At 50.3% G+C, this 17705-nt stretch overlaps 9 protein-coding genes across 9 annotated transcripts; 4 read left to right on the top strand and 5 right to left on the bottom strand.

Moving 5' to 3' along the window:
- Positions 1–1318: 1318 nt before the first annotated feature.
- On the bottom strand, positions 1319–2298 carry N7525_000503 (isocitrate lyase/PEP mutase family protein; the record flags this gene model as incomplete). Its single annotated transcript, XM_002562292.1, has 2 exons — positions 1319–2101; positions 2164–2298. The coding sequence occupies 2 exons, from the start codon at positions 2296–2298 to the stop codon at positions 1319–1321; spliced, it is 918 nt and encodes a 305-aa protein (XP_002562338.1).
- A 721-nt stretch (positions 2299–3019) lies between these two features.
- Positions 3020–4537, top strand: hosA (histone deacetylase HOS2; the record flags this gene model as incomplete). Its single annotated transcript, XM_002562293.2, has 1 exon — positions 3020–4537. The coding sequence occupies one exon, from the start codon at positions 3020–3022 to the stop codon at positions 4535–4537; it is 1518 nt and encodes a 505-aa protein (XP_002562339.2).
- Positions 4538–5435: 898 nt separating this feature from the next.
- On the bottom strand, positions 5436–7151 carry N7525_000501 (OSBP family protein; the record flags this gene model as incomplete). Its single annotated transcript, XM_061211591.1, has 6 exons — positions 5436–5565; positions 5615–5928; positions 5986–6235; positions 6283–6558; positions 6611–6721; positions 6811–7151. 6 exons carry the CDS (start codon positions 7149–7151, stop codon positions 5436–5438), a joined length of 1422 nt encoding a protein of 473 aa, XP_061070817.1.
- Positions 7152–7814: 663 nt separating this feature from the next.
- N7525_000500 (GIG1 family protein) lies at positions 7815–8795 on the bottom strand (the record flags this gene model as incomplete). Its single annotated transcript, XM_002562294.1, has 4 exons — positions 7815–7952; positions 8029–8213; positions 8274–8453; positions 8516–8795. The coding sequence occupies 4 exons, from the start codon at positions 8793–8795 to the stop codon at positions 7815–7817; spliced, it is 783 nt and encodes a 260-aa protein (XP_002562340.1).
- A 531-nt stretch (positions 8796–9326) lies between these two features.
- Positions 9327–10091, bottom strand: N7525_000499 (nicotinamidase; the record flags this gene model as incomplete). The annotated part of the gene is made up of 2 exons (XM_002562295.1): positions 9327–9971; positions 10023–10091. 2 exons carry the CDS (start codon positions 10089–10091, stop codon positions 9327–9329), a joined length of 714 nt encoding a protein of 237 aa, XP_002562341.1.
- A 666-nt stretch (positions 10092–10757) lies between these two features.
- On the top strand, positions 10758–11624 carry ssuA (RNA polymerase II subunit A C-terminal domain phosphatase; the record flags this gene model as incomplete). Its single annotated transcript, XM_002562296.1, has 1 exon — positions 10758–11624. One exon carries the CDS (start codon positions 10758–10760, stop codon positions 11622–11624), a length of 867 nt encoding a protein of 288 aa, XP_002562342.1.
- Positions 11625–11833: 209 nt separating this feature from the next.
- On the bottom strand, positions 11834–14951 carry N7525_000497 (putative DNA excision repair protein (Rad26L); the record flags this gene model as incomplete). The annotated part of the gene is made up of 2 exons (XM_002562297.2): positions 11834–14808; positions 14858–14951. The coding sequence occupies 2 exons, from the start codon at positions 14949–14951 to the stop codon at positions 11834–11836; spliced, it is 3069 nt and encodes a 1022-aa protein (XP_002562343.2).
- Positions 14952–15477: 526 nt separating this feature from the next.
- Positions 15478–16383, top strand: N7525_000496 (exosome non-catalytic core subunit SKI6; the record flags this gene model as incomplete). Its single annotated transcript, XM_002562298.1, has 2 exons — positions 15478–15770; positions 15879–16383. 2 exons carry the CDS (start codon positions 15478–15480, stop codon positions 16381–16383), a joined length of 798 nt encoding a protein of 265 aa, XP_002562344.1.
- A 641-nt stretch (positions 16384–17024) lies between these two features.
- On the top strand, positions 17025–17600 carry N7525_000495 (high-affinity Cu transporter CTR3; the record flags this gene model as incomplete). Its single annotated transcript, XM_061211590.1, has 1 exon — positions 17025–17600. One exon carries the CDS (start codon positions 17025–17027, stop codon positions 17598–17600), a length of 576 nt encoding a protein of 191 aa, XP_061070816.1.
- Between the last annotated feature and the right edge of the window lie 105 nt (positions 17601–17705).

The raw sequence follows: 17705 nt of genomic DNA, 5'->3' as shown, positions 1-17705 counted from the left end.
GTGGACGAGAACTGCATCGGAGCCCAACGTTGATACCTCTTATGAACATTGATATGGCAAACCTTGGATTGTTTCTTCCTGTACAGAGGTATAATACACGGAATACGCACAACATAAGACAACTCCTATCTCCATCATCCTGAATTCCCCACATAAACCAATCGGCGAAGTGCGCAGTAAGGATCTAAACTGTCTTACGAATCAAGGCAATTTTAAATGGGGACAAGTCATCACCGCATAGTATAACTACGTGGACAATGGTCGACGGACGCCTTATAACCATGTCCCTACCCAACCCATTCTTACAAACTACATTAGATACAGTCCCTGTTACAATTAATAACGATTGTCCTCGACCTGTCAATCGTATCCACGGATGTGCACATAAAAAGGCGAATTTCTACCGTTGATCTGCGGCCAGACCCCCTTCGCGGCCGATGGATCCTCGATATTTTTCTGTAAGGCACACAATTTTTATCCATTCACTTGTAGCGTCTAAGCCATTCTCCACCCACATGACGAGTCTCGCTCCTGATTGTCTCCATAATGGCACGAAACTGGCCCCTCGGGGATCTAGGCCTTCTAACTCGGCAAACTGGGGTTGAAAAAATTGCCCGTGAAGCGGTTTCATGTGTTTAGTCTCGTTGAAACTTTAAGCGCGCTTGGCTTTCGAAGGCTCCATATGGTGCATGGAGTTCATCACACAACATGGTATATGTATTGTATCCTCGGTATGAACGGTATACGGAGTATATTTGTTGCCACAGGCGTTTCCTGAAACACTAGGGCTATTCGTGCAGGAACCCGTCCCTGGCAGATTGCTCACTCGATGCAGGTACACACGATCCTATGTTGTAGAATACATTCTTTCACCACTCTAGAAAATTTAAACCCTCTTTGAAAGTACCAAATGTATGGAGTAGAAAATTTGTAGAAAAATTGGGCCGTAAATAAACAGAACCAAGGTCGACATGGGAGGATCCTCGGTTCGGTCGATCTGCGATTTGTCTCATTGGTTGTGGGAAATTAAATCTGGCTGTCAATCCCCCTAACCATAAAAGAAAACCACATGGCTCAATACATTTCAATGGTAAATGTAATTAGGACCCTAATAATCCAACTCTTCAAAGGATCAACTAACAATGAATATGGCTGGTTGAGGAAATGTGGTGGAGACGATACTACGTATTTATCAGACCGATTCCAAAGTGGAAGTTGCCAGGGCTTCCATACAAAAGACCTTGACAAATATACACCGTAGAGGCACACAATGTGCACGTACCGGGTATAGCAGGTGGCGGGATTCCGTTCATTTCCGTTATTTCTCTTCCAAATCCACACCACCTTCAAACGCCACACCGCCAGCAGCCGCATCCAACTTAAGGCTATCATCCAGCCCGCATACCCTGAACAACATCTGAGGCGTTACCTCCTTATCGAGACCAGGCAAGCCCTCGCGCTTCAATTTCTCCAGCCCCTCCCGCATAGCCAGGAGAGCCGGGCCCAAAGTCGCAAATGGGAAGATGATAACACGGAACCCGATCTCCTTCGCCTCCTTCGCAGAAATCGAAGGCGTGGACCCATGCTCCACCATATTCAATAGCAAAGGCCACGGCGCAAGGTCGGCGACAACCCGGCGAGCCATTTCCCGTGACGAGATGCCCTCCAAGAACCCGACGTCCGCACCCGCATCCCTCGCCGCCCGCAGCCGCGCCAAACTCTCTTCATAGCCGTGCTGCTGCAGCGAGTCCGTCCGCGCAATGATCACGATGTCACTGCCGATGCGTTCGCGCGCTTGCACGGCCGCCCGGATGCGACTGGTGTAGGTTGCCGTATCGACGAGTTGCTTGCCGGAGAGATGTCCGCACCGCTTGGTCTGCACCTGGTCCTCGATGTGGAAGGCCGCTACGCCGGACCGGGCGTATTGCTCTGTTGTGCGGGCTACCATGATCGGCCCGCCGTAGCCGGTGTCGGCGTCGGCGATCAGCGGTGTGCGCGGTGAGAGGTTTGCTAGCATCTCCGCGTTCGCTCGCATATCATTCAGCGTGCAGATTCCGAGGTCCGCTTGACCATGCACCGAGGCTGCGGTTCCGGCGCCTGTCTGGTTGGTGGTGTCAGTTCGGGAGTTTGACGGGGACGCCTTGGTCATCTCGCACTGCGTACCATGTATAGTGCATCGAAGCCTGCTGCCAGTGCTAGTCGTGCGGACATTCCGTCATAGACTCCTGGGGCTGTAATGAATACCTGGGGATCCTGCAGAGATCGCCGCAGGCTGGTTGCCGCCGATGGAAGAGCCATTATTGTTGTCTTATGCTAACAGAGATAGCCGTGACTTGCCGGAGCTAATCTGATATGTGTATAGCTATTGTCCAGGTGGAAACACGGGGCTGATATATGTTCGCCTCAGAAAATGAGCCGCGCGAATAGCTTTTTCTCCGGTGGTAGGACCTTTTTTTAAGACATTGTCATCCACGTGTGGGACAAGCCTTTGGCCATCATTTCCCCACCAGTGAGCTCGTTCGGGCAATTACAGTCCCTCGATGATGCGCACTCTCCACTTAACCAGAGTCACGGTGCCGATACCGCTTCCTTAAGCCCCGGGGCCATCGCCTTTACAACATATGTCAACATTCCAATGCATTTGGAACTCAAACAACACGGCTATATTGGATACGCAGGGATACTATGAGCTTCGCAATTCAAGCGGGGTACTTGGCTGGATAGTACGGAGTAGTTTTCGATGTATTGATATGCCATATATGGTGTAGTAGTAGCATATATCTCAACATAGACTCTTCTTTTTTTTTCCCTTTCAACTAAATACCTCCTTTGCTCCTTCCTGTTTTGTCCGTTCTTTCCTATTTCTCCGTTGTATAGAGGGAATATGCATGATGGCCCCGCAGATCTGCTTAGTCAGGAACCACCTCCAGTCTCATCTCGAATCCCATCCATCCCATCTAAAATGAACGTCTCGGCGCTAATTCATTGATTCCCGGTCGTTTACCAAACAACTGCCTCGATGGCGCGCTCATCTATCGTTCAAGAATATGCGTCACCCTCCACCCCGACCGCCACCATCGACCACAAGTCCGCCGCCGAGCTTCAGAACTTACAAGTAGCTCGTCCACAAGGCTACCGGGTATCATGGCACGCCAATCCAGCCGTTGAGCCCCACCACTTTGGCCAGTCACATCCAATGAAGCCATGGCGCCTCACGCTCACCAAACAACTCGTCATGGCGTACGGCATGCACCACGCCATGGACCTGTATCTCGCGCGCGCAGCGACCTATGAGGAAATGGCCGACTTCCACGATACAGACTACCTCGACTTCCTGCAACAGATCATGCCCGGCGACATAGACCGACCCGAGCAAGCAGATAACGTGGTACGCTTCAACTTCGGCGACGACTGCCCCATCTTCGACGGTCTGTACAGCTACTGCTCACTCTACGCCGGCGGCACCGTCGACGCCGCGCGCAAGCTCTGCAACGACCAATCCGACATCGCAATAAACTGGTCCGGCGGCCTCCACCACGCCAAAAAGGCCGAAGCCAGCGGCTTCTGCTACGTCAACGACATCGTCCTGGGCACCCTCCAGCTCCTCCGCCACCACCCGCGCGTCATGTACATCGACATCGACGTACACCATGGCGACGGAGTCGAGCAAGCCTTCTGGTCAACCGACCGCGTGCTCACAGTCTCCTTCCACAAGTATGACAAAGACAACTTCTTCCCGGGCACCGGTGCACGTGAAGACACAGGTCCCGCACACCCACTCAACCCGGGCGCCCACCACGCCATCAACGTCCCGCTCAACGACGGCATCGACGACGAGTCCTACATCGCGCTCTTCAAAGAGGTCATCGGCGCATGCACGAGGACCTACCAACCAGGCGCAATCGTCCTGCAATGCGGCGCAGACAGTCTGGGCTGCGACCGGCTCGGCTGCTTCAACCTGAACGTGCGTGCGCACGGCGCCTGCGTCGCATACACCAAGACCTTCGGACTACCTCTGCTGGTCGTTGGCGGTGGTGGCTACACACCGCGCAACGTCTCCCGCGCGTGGGCACACGAGACCTCAATTCTGCTCGACGCAGAAAACGTCATCAACCCCACCATCCCGGACTCTGTCGCCTTCCGAAACCACTTCGGTCCTGATTTCTCGCTCTTCCCGCCCCTGTCGGAGATGCGCAAGCTTGAAAATAAGAATACCCGTGCGTACCTTGAGGGCCTTGTCGAGGCTGTCCATGAGCAGCTGAGGTATATCAAGGGCGCGCCCAGTGTGCAGATGAGCTTCATCCCGCCGGATATACTGGGTCTACGTGAGGATACTGAGAAAGAGATCGAGGAGCAGACGCTTATGACTGAGGAGGAGAGGGAGGAGTATGAGGGTGGTGGGTCGGTGAGTGCTGCGGCTGCCGCGACGGCTGGTTCTGGCTCGACCTATACTGGCTCTGCTGGTGGTATCTCACGGCCTAATCGGCGGCGGGATCTGGAGCGCGGGGCTGGATACAGGGGGGAGTTGTATTCATGAGCTTTGTGCGGCTTTGCAACGGTAAGTCTCAGGAGTAAAGAACGGTTTGACGTGGCGTTTTGTATGTATTCGGATAGCGGAGGGGAGTTTCGGTTGTCTTTGGTAATATTTGATGGCATAGGTTGTCATCTATCGTGATATCCCTCTCTTCTAAGAGAGCCTTGTATAGTAATTGACAGAAGACAGAGAATTAATTGTTCAAAAGTCAATATAGACCAACAGGTGTAATGGAGAGCTCTATCAGAAATCCAAAGCACCAGGCCCAAGTGCATAAATGCAGAGAACACCTTCCAACTTCTCTCATATTCTCCGACGGACTATTTTTTCATTGTTCATCTCTTATTTTACCCTGCATTAAACCTCACTACATACTGTTCCACCTCCCATTTAAGGATGCGCATTTTCAGTTGAAATTTCAGAAGAAAAAGTATTTTGAGCATTTTGAATTAAATAAAATCAGATCGGGTATCCAGCAATGGGAGCGGCATGATGACCGAGAAAAACGCTGTGTTGAAACATCAGAGGGGCAGGGGAAACTATCACAATGGGTCGTGTCGTCGGCCGCCTCGATTTATGGCTGTGTGCTGGGTATTTCTGCGCAGGTTGACTACGTCATGGCAGAATGAGAGATGATAGGGAAGTGCAGTGAGAGATGAGAGAAAAGGCGACCTGAGCAACCGAACCGGATTTCGGATTAGGTGATAGCATGGATGGGGGCCGGAGGTGGACGCAATGGGGCTTTTTTCGTGCTTATGAGGTTTCCTGGGCGTCTACAAACTTCTCCGCTTCTGATGTTTGAGTATCTTTCCGTTCCACGGTGCTCTGATTGGCATCTGATTTTGTCTCGGAGTCTGCGGGGTACAGCATTAGCTGGTTGTGGAGGGATATGCCTGGGACCCTAGTTCACGGACGCGGAATGATTGGGGTGATGCGGCGGGATTTGGAACTGGGATGACTCCTTCTGACCTTGGAGGATGGGGATGATTGATAGGATCTGCTTGGTGGCGGCCTGGGGATCGTGCATGTCGCTGGGACTTGTCAGTTATAGTCACTTAGCATTCGACGGATCACTCTTACACTTGAGCGTTGATGATCCAGTCGAGGTCTTCTTCGCCCTCGTCTGGCCCACCTGGTCCGCCTTGGACGGGACGGAAAAGTCGAGGACGCCATTCGATTCCTTCATCGGCGCGTTTCGCGGCTTCGTCTCGTTGGCGGTCTTCGATCTTGGTCTTTTCGTCCGTTGCAGCTTCATGGTTCCGGGCCAAAAGCGCTTGAACCGTCTTGTGCCATAACCGCTGCGATTCCCGCTCTCCTTGCTCCTCCATGGGTCGGACCAAAGGAGGTGAATGCTTTGCGTGTGTCGCATCAAACAAGACGTCTTTTTTGTGGGTCTGTTCTCGGTCAGCGTTGGATCCGGAAGTAAGCTTGGGAAGTATGCGGGGGCGTACATGAACATCCTTCAAGTCCATTTCCCCATTCCACAATCCGGAGAGTTCATATAACACCTCCCCAGTCTGTTCATTTTTGATAGTTCCCCCAATTGCGTTATAAGTACCGGAGAAATATCCCTTGGTCTTGAACTCGATATCGGCCACGAGGTGGTTCTCGGGACAACGGACGTAGCTGTGATCGCCAAGCTCATACTTCATCTTTCCGAAAAGAATACCGCGCGCATACATATTGGGTTGGGTCAGAATACTAGTTTTTGTCAGTGATTATCTTTCATCGGAACCGGCGCAACATACTATCTTTCACCCTTTTCTTTATCCCCGTGGTTCATCAGCCGCAAAATGGCGATACCCTCCATAAGACTGGCTGCGGAGTTGCCCAAAAACTTGCTGCGGGGCTTGAGTGTTCCATCAATGCGAATTTTATGCTCCGGCGCTGCAAAGAAATAGCTCGACTTCGGCGGGTGGTGGGAGGTCTGTTCGGAGATGTAGTAGGCGCGGGTTCCGTCGGGATAGTCCCAGTAGCAGGTGAAGGTCTCTCCAAGAATGGGGTTAAGCGGCTTCTTCACTCCTCTATGCAGGTATCAGATTGTGCTCCTAGGCAAACAGCAAGCGGGCGACTTACGGTGGTTTGATGTGCCATCCACTCAGGTAAAATTTGACGACGGAGACAAAGCGCTCGACCGGGTCCTCAATCTCTGACATGGGAAGAAGAGTTTCAGGGTGGGCCATGAAGCTATGAAAATACTTGCGTTAGTCCGAATATCCGAATCTTAGCAGCTAGCTCCAAGCTGCCTACTTGGAGCTGCGGGGGTATAAACGCACTTGGTGATCCGCTCCAGCATAGACCGGGGCTCGAGGATGAATGTCGGCAAGACGACCCGACTCAGGTCGGCACCGGGCCGCAGCTGAGATATGATATGCGAAAGTACTATGAAGGCATACCACGTCAGTAGTGCATCCGGAGTTCTTGAGGATTTCCACGCACCATTTCCCTGGTCTGGCTCAACAAGCTCATCCTCCCCACTTGGCGGGGAATCTTCCATGGATGATCTGCCTGGATCTTCGTTAGTTGACATGTTGATATTGTTGTACAGGATAAAAAGCGAGAGGGGGAAGACAAACTCACTGGCCTGGGAAGCACGGCGGAGATGCGGGACCGGCATGACTGCGTTCGGAAATGAATTATACGGGAATTCCTAAGCTAACATTTATGTTGCAGATAAAAAAGAAGAAGAAAATAAAAAATAAATAAATAGGCAAGGCAGCGCTGACTCGTGGCGGAAATTCCGGAAACGGGCTTTTTTACTATGGAGAAAGTGGAAAGAAAAAAAAAAAAAAAGAAAACGAATTTGTGTAGTTCAAGAGAAAGGAAAAAAACAACACACTAAAAAAGACACTAAAAATATATCCAAAAACTATTTCGACATGCAAATTACTGTAAATGCTTAGCTTCAGGGAGGGGCTAGTGACGTATTTTTCTTGGGATCAGCTTATTTCACTACTCCAGGGTTACCTATGTACTGTATATAGGTATATAGGTATATAGGTATGTCGATAACTACATATACACCTCCTAGGCATCAAAGGTGTTCAAAAGTATAGCTCTCTTTCTATAGTCCATCCAACCTTCTCAAAGATCGTCAATGAGGGGAACGGCTTGGCGAGGAAGTGAATAAATACATCTCCGTATTCGTATACTCCGTAGGCTGGCTACAAATGCTTGGTGCCTAACTATATAAGACCCAGGAAAAAGGAGAAGAGAATCTTTCCTTCCTATTTATCACTTTTCCTCTCTATCCACAATCCAATCATGCGTGCAAACGCCATCACAACCGTTCGATCAGTGGTACATCTCCGCGGGTGATCTCCCTAACGAATGCCATATCGGGACGATGCAGCATGACGTGGAAGTGTTCTATGCCGGGCACCGACTTGAGGGACTTCCAGTTCTTGAACCAGACCACCTACATATATATGTTGTCAGCTTTTCATCATATGCTGACTAAATATTGATCCCCTCCAGTTTTTAATCTCCCATACCTGGTCGGATGGTACCCGAGAGCAAAATGTGTCCTGCACATAGCTCTCTATAGCCCCTCGCGCAGTTGACGTTAGGTCATCTGTGGTTGGGTCATCTTCCAGCTCGAACTTGGTCCACACTACCAGGTGGATGATGTCCTTGTCGACGCCATAGGGCCAGTCGTTGTAAATGATCCGGATGTCCTCTATAAAGTGATTAGTGATTAGTCTTTCACGTGTTCTAGAACCAACCCGGTGACCTGTACCCTCGTATTCAAAAGGACCGCCTCTAGGCTTGACGTCTTCCCGATTGTCCCCCCAGCCCAGCCTTTCTTTAACCACAAACCTCATGACGGATACATACTCCGCTTTGATGTGCGCTATGTATTCCAGATACCTGCGCAGTTCGCTTGGAACACGCTGGAACCGATCGATCCGGTTGGTCCCTGTTTACAAGTAGTTGGTCAGTTGGGTATATATAACTAATCCACCAGCCGATGTACTCAACCTGTGATCTCCTTCACTTCTTCCCAGGTCTGTCGGGTATACAGGTGATCAGGGGTCGAGAGGCTTTTGATATTCTTTGCAGATTGATCACGTAGAAAACTAGGACATTCGGCGGTCCATTGCGACCGTGGTAAATTGACGAGCCAATATGGAAGGGGTTCGGAGGGTAGGCTTTGATCGTGGAAGTGTAGGGCCGCATTGGCATTGGCGTCGGCATCGGTCGATTTCTTGTCAAGGGCGCTGATTGGGGCGGGCATTGATGGCCGCCTAGAGTGCAGCATCGCGAGTAGATTGGGTTCCGGACCGATCTAGTTCGGTCGGTAGTAAAATGCGATATCTATGTTCGAGTGTTGGGTAGTGAATCTCCCTTTCTGACACGACGTCACTCTGCAGTAGTGCGGAAAGGGATATGAAGTTGTGACGGTTCTGGCAGTTGCTTGTCGATCACCGTACCCACTGGCGATCTATTTTTATACTGAATATCATGGACTCCGTACTCCGTACTCTGTAGGAAATTGTTTTAAACGTACATATCAGGAGTTGGGAGCTCATGTGGTTTGTTTTCTTTTTAAATGACAGACTGTGGAATTGGAAAATACCATCACACATATACATTGTAACACATCCATGTGAAAATACATTACCTTCATCTACAACACTATCACAATACCTACACAACAGATAAAGCACGAGATCTAGGATCGCTCGGCGTGGAATTCCAATCCATATTCAACACTCAAGGCTTAGAGAAATGAACACCTGTAAGGGAAGGGATGCATGGATGAGAAGTAATGAGGCAATCATCTCTTTCCTTATAGATCCCCGACAATAGGGTCATTCATAGAGATAATAGACACTCCTGCAGTCTCAAGTTCCTCCTTAACGGCATCCCAATCAGCAGGCACGACACACTTGGTTCCTTCCTCGATAACCCAGCTTTTAAATCCAACCTTGAGAGCATCAAGAGCTGTAGCCTTAACGCAATAATCCCCGGCCAAGCCCACAACAAACACATCTGTGATGCCTTGATCTTTGAGAACCGCGGCAACATCTAGGCTGACCGAATGTGCGTTGGTTCCATGATCACAGTTTCCAAAAGCATCCGCAAACACCGAGTACATCTCAATTCCAGGGCGCATGCCTTTCTGAACAACTAGATGTTCACTAGAGGTTTCAACCTCTCGGATAATCTCTGCACCGGGGGTACCAGCCACACAGTGGACGGGCCAGAGTCGCTGTGGTTTTGTTTCTGATTCCTTTCCCGGAGCGGGATTTCTCATTGTGACGAATGAAGTGAAGGGCTGGTTGTCAGGCCCTGGATGATTACTGGCAAATGAGATATGGTCCTTTGGATGGTAGTCTTGGGTCATGATGCGCACGACAAAACCGGGCTTTGCAAGTAAAGTGTTGATTATCGAGGCAATGCCACGCCCCCCTGCCACGGCGAGTGACCCATGCTAAGATCTTCATTAGCATACATGGCCTTCTATTTTATCTATCCAACTCACTGGAGGGCAGAAATCTTCTTGCATGTCCACCACAATCAGGGCTGGTCTGATAGTACGATTTGTTGCCATTTTTGAGCTGGAAAGATATGTGGGTAGAGAGCTGATGGAGGTTACGGACAAGATTATGGAGTATAAAAGCTTTGGGGATGGTAGATGTTAATTGTCACCCTATGAGTAAAAGAAAGGGCAGAGGCCTCATAAGATATAGATGTTTAAAAAGGACGTGTATAACATCACGATAACCTCAGTGATATTTGTCAGGCAGAATATGAGATTCAATCCAGGCGGAAGAACAAGCGGTACAGCTCCATGACTAATCCAGGGCACTCAAAACGAAGCTTTTCAACTTCCACCAAACTTGCTCTTCTCTCCTCTCTCCCAGGGCTACGGCCCCATAATGATTTGAACTGGAATGATTTGAACTGGATAATGAGTGATAACTGCAAGGTATGTGTATTGTGTCACCTTCTCCTCCCCACAACCTGATGAATACTTTATTGGAGCTGTCTGAGCTTTTGCTATGCGGATAAATTCATATACGCTTTTTTTTCTGAATTTGTGTTTTTACATCTTTGTCACAAAAAGACAATTTCAAATCAGTCGCTAACTGCCTCTGATAGCCAACAGAATATTGTAAACTCAAGAAACCCCCATGATCATCGACTCCCAATTACCTAGAAAGAACAACCCCTTAGTCTCTCTATTATCATTTCCATAGTCTCTCTCCCCTTCAAAATGGCATATGATCCCCGCCGAACAAACTCGGGGACCTCAACTCCCCAACCTCCCCCTCCCCCTCCACCACCAGAGACATCCACACAAGCCGACATGGCCTCAACAACCCAAGCCCTAGAAACAGCCAACGCGGCCAACGCAGCCACAGACTCGTACAAGCTCAAGTTCTGCACCGTCTGCGCCTCAAACAACAATCGCTCAATGGAAGCTCACCTCCAGCTCTCAGGCGCCCCAACAGCCTTCCCCGTGATATCCTTCGGAACAGGCTCCCTCGTCCGTCTCCCCGGCCCATCAATCACCCAACCAAACGTGTACAGCTTCAACACAACCTCCTACAACCAAATGTACGAAGAGCTCTCCGGCAAAGACGAACGTCTATACCGCAGCAACGGCATCCTGAACATGCTCGACCGCAACCGCCAGCTGAAGTGGGGTCCCGAGCGATTCCAGGACTGGGTGCCTGGCGTCCCGCGCGTCGACCACCTCTCCAAGGGCGACAAGGGTGCTGTCGGGACGGAAGGTGGTGTCGTGGATATCATCATCACCTGTGAGGAACGCTGCTGGGATGCTGTTGTCGATGATCTGATGAATAAGGGCACTGCGCTCAATTACCCCGTTCATGTCTTCAACGTCGATATCAAGGATAACCATGAGGAGGCCTTGACTGGTGGAAAGGCTATTCTTGATCTGGCCAATCGTCTGAATGAGGCTGCTGTTGCTGAGCATCGTATTCATGGATCCGAGGGCTGGGAGAACGGGACTGGTCCTGCCCGCCAGAGCTTCGATGAGAAGGTCCCTGAGATCTTGGCGGATTGGCAAGAAAAATATCCCAATTTGCCGGCTCTGTGGACTTTGGCTTGGCTTTAGTTCCCTGAATATGTTGCCATCTTCGCATGGATATCTATTTACCTACGGCCATTCTAAGATAATGGTTTAAACCAATGATTTGCAGGTTCCAGGTTATCCAAATGAATTGTTTTTAGCGGGTGTGGTCAAATATCGCATGAATTAATGTATGTTATACAACTAGAAAAGGGGTATCGAGCAAGAAGGAATAGCAACGAAAGCAAAACCACTCAAAGACCCGGACTCCCCTCCTTGGGGCTCTTCCCATCTTTGATCCCTTCATCTTTAACGTCCATATCCTCCCTGAGGGAATGTTCGTCTTCGATCAACTCCTCTTTAGGAGTGCTCTGATCCGAAGAAAGTAGTATACCTCTCCTCTCTCGATACCACTGGTCGAGACAAGCTCTCCGCTGCTCCTGGGTCATGCCCTCAACAACGAGCGCAAACTCCGTAGCATCGGCGTATCCAAATCGCCGCGCCATACTACAGAATTGGCGACGTATGACATCCTCCGGCGGATGATATTTGAACTGCACAGGCTCCCCTGCCGGCTGAGAGAAATGCTGCGAGGACATGAAGACCTGACGATCACCCGTCGTGTCATTTGGAGCCAGTTCAGCGCGGCGACTGAGGTCTTCCTCGACACGGGAGGAACCGATCACTTCATTGTTGAGGTGGGTGTATTCCACGCCTGCGCCTGCCAGAATTGCTTGAACGGGGTCGTGTTTATGCGGTGTTGGAAGACTGACTGAAAGTTTGTGGTCTTTTTCGTCATCGTCGCCGCAGATCATCGCCGCCAGTTGGCTCATTGCCTCGTCTTCGGATTTCATAGGTCGGTCGGTGTAGTCGTGGCCTTCTTCTGCTTTGAGGTCTACGTCGACCACCTGTACCCCCGCACGGCTTTCAGCGACATTTGTTCTGTTGACGATGTCACGCAGAACGATGTTCGTGTTCTGATACCCGAAGAAATTCTTCAGACCAAAGATCTCACCCTTTTTGTCTTTCCTTTCTTGGACGCCTTTGAAGTACCGACGCTCGGAACTTGCGTTGTATCCAATGTTTGCCTGCTGTTGCTTGTAGATTTGTCGAGCGTAAACGATTTCTTCAATAGTGCCGGCAGAAATCAGCCGGAAGACTTCCACGTCACGGAGTTGTCCTATGCGATAGGCTCGGTCCTGGGCCTGCAAGTCGTAGGAGGGGTTCCAGTTCGGATCAACGACAACCACTTTGTTTGCCGAGGTGATGTTCAATCCAACGCCGCCAGCCTTTGTCGATATTAGGAAAACAAACTGTCTCGAGTCGGCATTGAACTCGTCCACAGCTTTTGCACGGTCTTGTAAACTCATAGATCCATCCAGGTAGCTGACGTTGTAGCTAGTGTGATGGAACAGCATTTGCAGCATCTTGAGGAGACGCACGCTATGCGAGAAGATAAGAACTTTGTCTCCATTCGAATGCCACCATTTAAGTAACTTCCGCAGAAACTTCCACTTGCCGCAAAACTCAGGGTTCGCATAGTTGACGATCGAGTCGCGCGAGCGGTAAAGACCTTCCCATTGTTCAGGCAGCGCAAGTTCCAGATAATCTCTATCTTTTTCCTGCTTCTCTTTTGGGTCTGTTCCTTGTGGGATCAGAATTGCCAAATGATTGCTGAGCTTTTGAAGCACATTGATAGCAGGGAACACATAGGATTGCCAGTTTGGAGGATCCCTATCGGGGATAAACTGGCGACAACACCAGCCGGCCTTCTTGCCCGACTTACAATCGCATGGTTCTGTAGATGTCTTGATATAATCGACAATGTCACTATCAAGGAAATTCTCATAGGCCTCGGCTTGTGTCTCAGTCAGAGGGCAGAAAACAACCCGATCGATCTTTTTGGGCAGCTGATCCGCGATCAAGGTCTTCATCCTCCTGATGAAAAATTGTGGAAGTAAGTTCTCAACTAGCTTCTTGGCTGTTCTTCGTGCTCTGCTGAGCTCGCTCAGGGTGGCATCGTGTGATTGTCCGATCTTCAGTGGTTCCGATATTTGTGCCTTCCAGGCGCTTAGCGGACCCAGAACGCCGGGGTTGGTCCAGTTGAGAAGTGTCCATAATTCTTCATATTTGTTCTGGATGGCCGTGCCAGTAAGCCCTATCCGACATAAAGCATTGATCTCGTTCATAGATTGTGTGGTCCCGGACTTGCGCTCCTTGATCTTGTGACATTCGTCTGCGATCACGCAGTCCCATTCGATCATATTGACAGCGTTTTTGTTGTTCATGTAAGTGGTGTAGGTTGTAATCAGGACCTCCACCCTCCCTGACTTCGCCGCATCGAGGGCAAGGTCCTTGTTCTCCCCGTGGTAGCTCTCGACGTGCCACCACCCCCAGCACGCAAACTCGGCCTTCCAGTTTGCGATAAGGCTCCCCGGACACACGATGAGCGTGCGTGGATACCACGCGCTGTCATCAGATCTGCGCATCTTTCGCATGCGCTTTGCATCCCGTTCGTCCCCTGTCTTTCCATAGGCCGCGGTCAAGAAAGCAATCACCTGGATAGTCTTCCCGAGACCCATGTCGTCTCCTAAGACACCGCCTTTCTGATACACAAACAACTCGTGGAGGAACGCGACTCCCTCTACTTGATACTGCCGCAACCACTGGGCGATCGGGGCAGGAATAATGCCCATCGAATATGGAAGTTCGATATCCTTGTATTCCTGCTTTCGGGTGTTCGCTGGAAAGACAGGTCGTTCTTGAAGTTCTTCAAGTCGTTCATCATCCGAGAACTCCACATCCTCGTACGTCGGTGGCAGTTTCAGCCCGTGGTCTTTTAGACGATCATACTTCCGGTCAAACTGGCTGCGGCGGGTCTTGAGATACCCAGGCAACGCATCTTCCATTAGCTCATCTTCCGAAGATACGTCGCCCCATTGTTTCATCGGCCGCTTGGGCTGAGGCGTTGGTCGCTCTTTTTTAACTCGACCAACGATTGGATCTCCCCTGGGCACTTTGGCCTTACGGGTTGCTGCGGCCTCTTGCTTGCGCTTGAGTGATTTACGTTCCTTGAACTTCTTGTATGCGAGCTCGCCATCGTTGGCGTCGTCCTCATCGCTGTCCACGGGCTGGATCTTTACCGCACTTGATGATCCGGAAAGAAGAGTACGTGGGGACTCGCGCTTAACCGGGATAGCAGCCTCATGTTCTACACCGGAAACCCTATCTAGAGAGGATGTGAGCTATCAGTCAAACGCGTCGGAGAGGTGTCATACTGCTAGTGGTCGGAGCCGCATAATGCGTCACCTCCAAGTCGTCATCATCTGAATCAATGGTGATAGCCTCATTATTGTTCTCCGTATCAGCCATGTTCCCTGCATTTCTGAGAACAGAGCCCAAAGAGTGACAGAGAGTAAGTCGAAGTGGGAGTACCAGACTGTCGCGACACAGCCTCCTTTACGGCGGACGATAACGGCCGCGAGGCGAAATTAAATCTGTTCGCTCAAGATAGCTTCAATTGAACAATATTTAACGTATTTTTCAGTGCTCTGTTTTGTTTTTCATATAAGGAAGAGTTGAGTCTCTGCTAATATCTTCTGAGTGCTCAAAGTAGTGGTTGAAGTCATTCTTTCTGAATTTATAAAGTTGTTCTATCGGGTCACGTGCAAGTGAACCAGAAAAAAAGATGCTCTCATTGGTTTGGCATTCGATTCTTTACATATGCGATATAGCCAAGGTAAGTCCAGAACCATATTCGATCACTGCCATTGCTCAATCAAGACATACCTGACTGATCTAATCCCACAGAGGACACGAAATAAAGCTTGACTTCCTGTTTGACATACCCTCTTTTCGCAAGACAACTCTCGTTCTTATCAGAGCTCAACCCGCAAAGATGCCGCTGGACACCTCGACGACATATCCCCTGACGAGGCTGCGTCTCGACGGTCGCCGCTGGAATGAACTCCGCCTGCTCCAAGCCCAGATCTCAACCAACCCCGCTAGCTCCGGCTCTTCATATCTGTCCATGGGCAACACATCAATCATGTGCTCTGTCCATGGCCCTGCCGAGGGTCGCCGAGGAGATGGCGGATCTGCAGGAAGTGGCCATGCAGTCGTGGAAGTAGACGTCAATGTCGCCGGGTTTGCCGGCGTAGATCGCAAGCGGCGAGCTGGTGGAAGTGATAGGTATGCACCCTCTACGCTTTCCCGTCATCTCCTCCTGCCACAGGGCGAGAACTACAAAACAGCAGACCAATTACCGATCTAGCCAATGCTAATATCCCGGGACTACAGACAATCATCGCGAATCGCTACAACCCTCCGCTCAGCTTTCCAATCTCACCTCCACACCTACCTCTATCCCCACAGTACAATCAGCATCCATGTCTCTGTTCTCTCTGCCGATGGCTCATTGCTCGCCGCGGCACTTAACGCCTGTACGCTAGCACTTGTGGACGCCGGAATTCCCATGCCGGGACTACTCTGTGGCTGTACTTCTGGCATGAGTGGCAGCGCCTCTACGCCGCGTGACCCGCGACACGACGAGCTTGACCCACTACTGGATCTGTCGCTTCCAGAAGAACAGGAATTGCCTTCGCTCACTGTCGCGACGACGACGGCGGTACCCGTTGGCGAGAACAATATGGATGAGGATGAAGAGGCAATGAAGGTGTGTGTACTTACTATGGAGTCTAAGGTGCACGCTACGTACCTTGAGACGATGTTGGCGGTCGGGATCGATGGCTGCAGCCAGATCCGCGAGTTGTTGGAAGGTGTCATCAAAGGATCGCGTGGGTGACGCAGAAAAGGAAAAGAGAAAAACAAAAAAACCCTCAAAAGGAGATTCAAATACGAGAAATAGTCCAAGTTGATACCCTCTTACGTTTAATGTTACCAGTTACGGTCAAGAGAATTTGCTCAAACCACCTCAACTAAGGTTTTAGGGCCAAAATCTATATTAATCTGCTCATATTGCTCCTATTATGGCATCACATGTTGGACACCTCCTATTCTTTATATACTCCTCTGTTTATATTTTGTACTTTCTATTTTGATTTCGACTTGATCAGACAGTTCCCTCAACTCGGTCCTAAGGTCCCCAGTCAAACAGTCATGGATATGCACGATATGCACGGGATGACCATGTCAACGGCCACTTCGACAACCTCGGCAGCCATGGCCAGCAGCACCGGAATGGACATGGGTGGGATGGACCATGGCGGAATGCACATGGGAAATAGCTGCAAGATCTCAGTCCGTCTAATACCAATTCTATACACCGAGCTCAAGCTTACAGTCATGATCAGATGCTTTGGAACTGGAACACAGTTGACGCATGTACGCAGCCCAACAAACCCAATCTACATATGCACATAAGGCCACAAAGCTAACAAACCACCAGGCTTCCTCGCCAAATCATGGCACATAAAGTCGCGGGGCATGTTCGCTGGCTCGTGCATTGGAGTCATCTGTCTCGTATTGAGCCTCGAGCTCCTCCGCCGTCTGGGCCGAGTATACGACTCGTTCATAGTGCGTCGGGCCCGTCTTCGAAGACTCTACATGTCGGACTCTTCCACTGCGCAATCCACCTCCAACGTCCCCCTGAGAAGCGAAGAAAATACCAAGCCGGCTACCAACTGCTGCGGTGGTAATGTAGAACCAGACGCTAGGTTTTCCAGTGCAGACGACATCACTCCCGTGCCGGGTTCTCCTCAGAACGGAGATTCGAAGAAACAGGCTTCTGTCTCTGCGGCGGCGGCGGCGTCGTCGGCGAATGTCATCCGTGATGGTGCTGTCCAGCGCGAGAGACAGGAGGGTATGCTTGCGCCGTATCGTCCGTCGCTTGTTGAACATTCTGTACGCTCTCTGTTGCACATGGTGCAGTTTGCTGTTGCGTACATCATCATGCTGCTTGCCATGTACTTCAATGGGTATATCATTATCTGTATCTTCATCGGTGCTTTCCTGGGTGCTTTCATCTTCTCCTGGGAACCGGTGGACTTGAATAAGGAGTAAGTTGTTTTGTCCAGCGTATTAACTATTACACCTCATCTGTGCTAACATGGCTTTTTACTCTTCAGGTCAGATGCTACCTCTGTCACTAAGTGCTGTGGTTAGACA

Source organism: Penicillium rubens, assembly GCF_028828025.1.
Source record: "Penicillium rubens strain IBT 27055 chromosome Unknown utg000001l_segment0_segment0, whole genome shotgun sequence".
Taxonomy (NCBI): Eukaryota; Fungi; Ascomycota; class Eurotiomycetes; order Eurotiales; family Aspergillaceae; genus Penicillium; species Penicillium rubens.
This window is presented reverse-complemented; position numbering and strand designations above follow the sequence as displayed.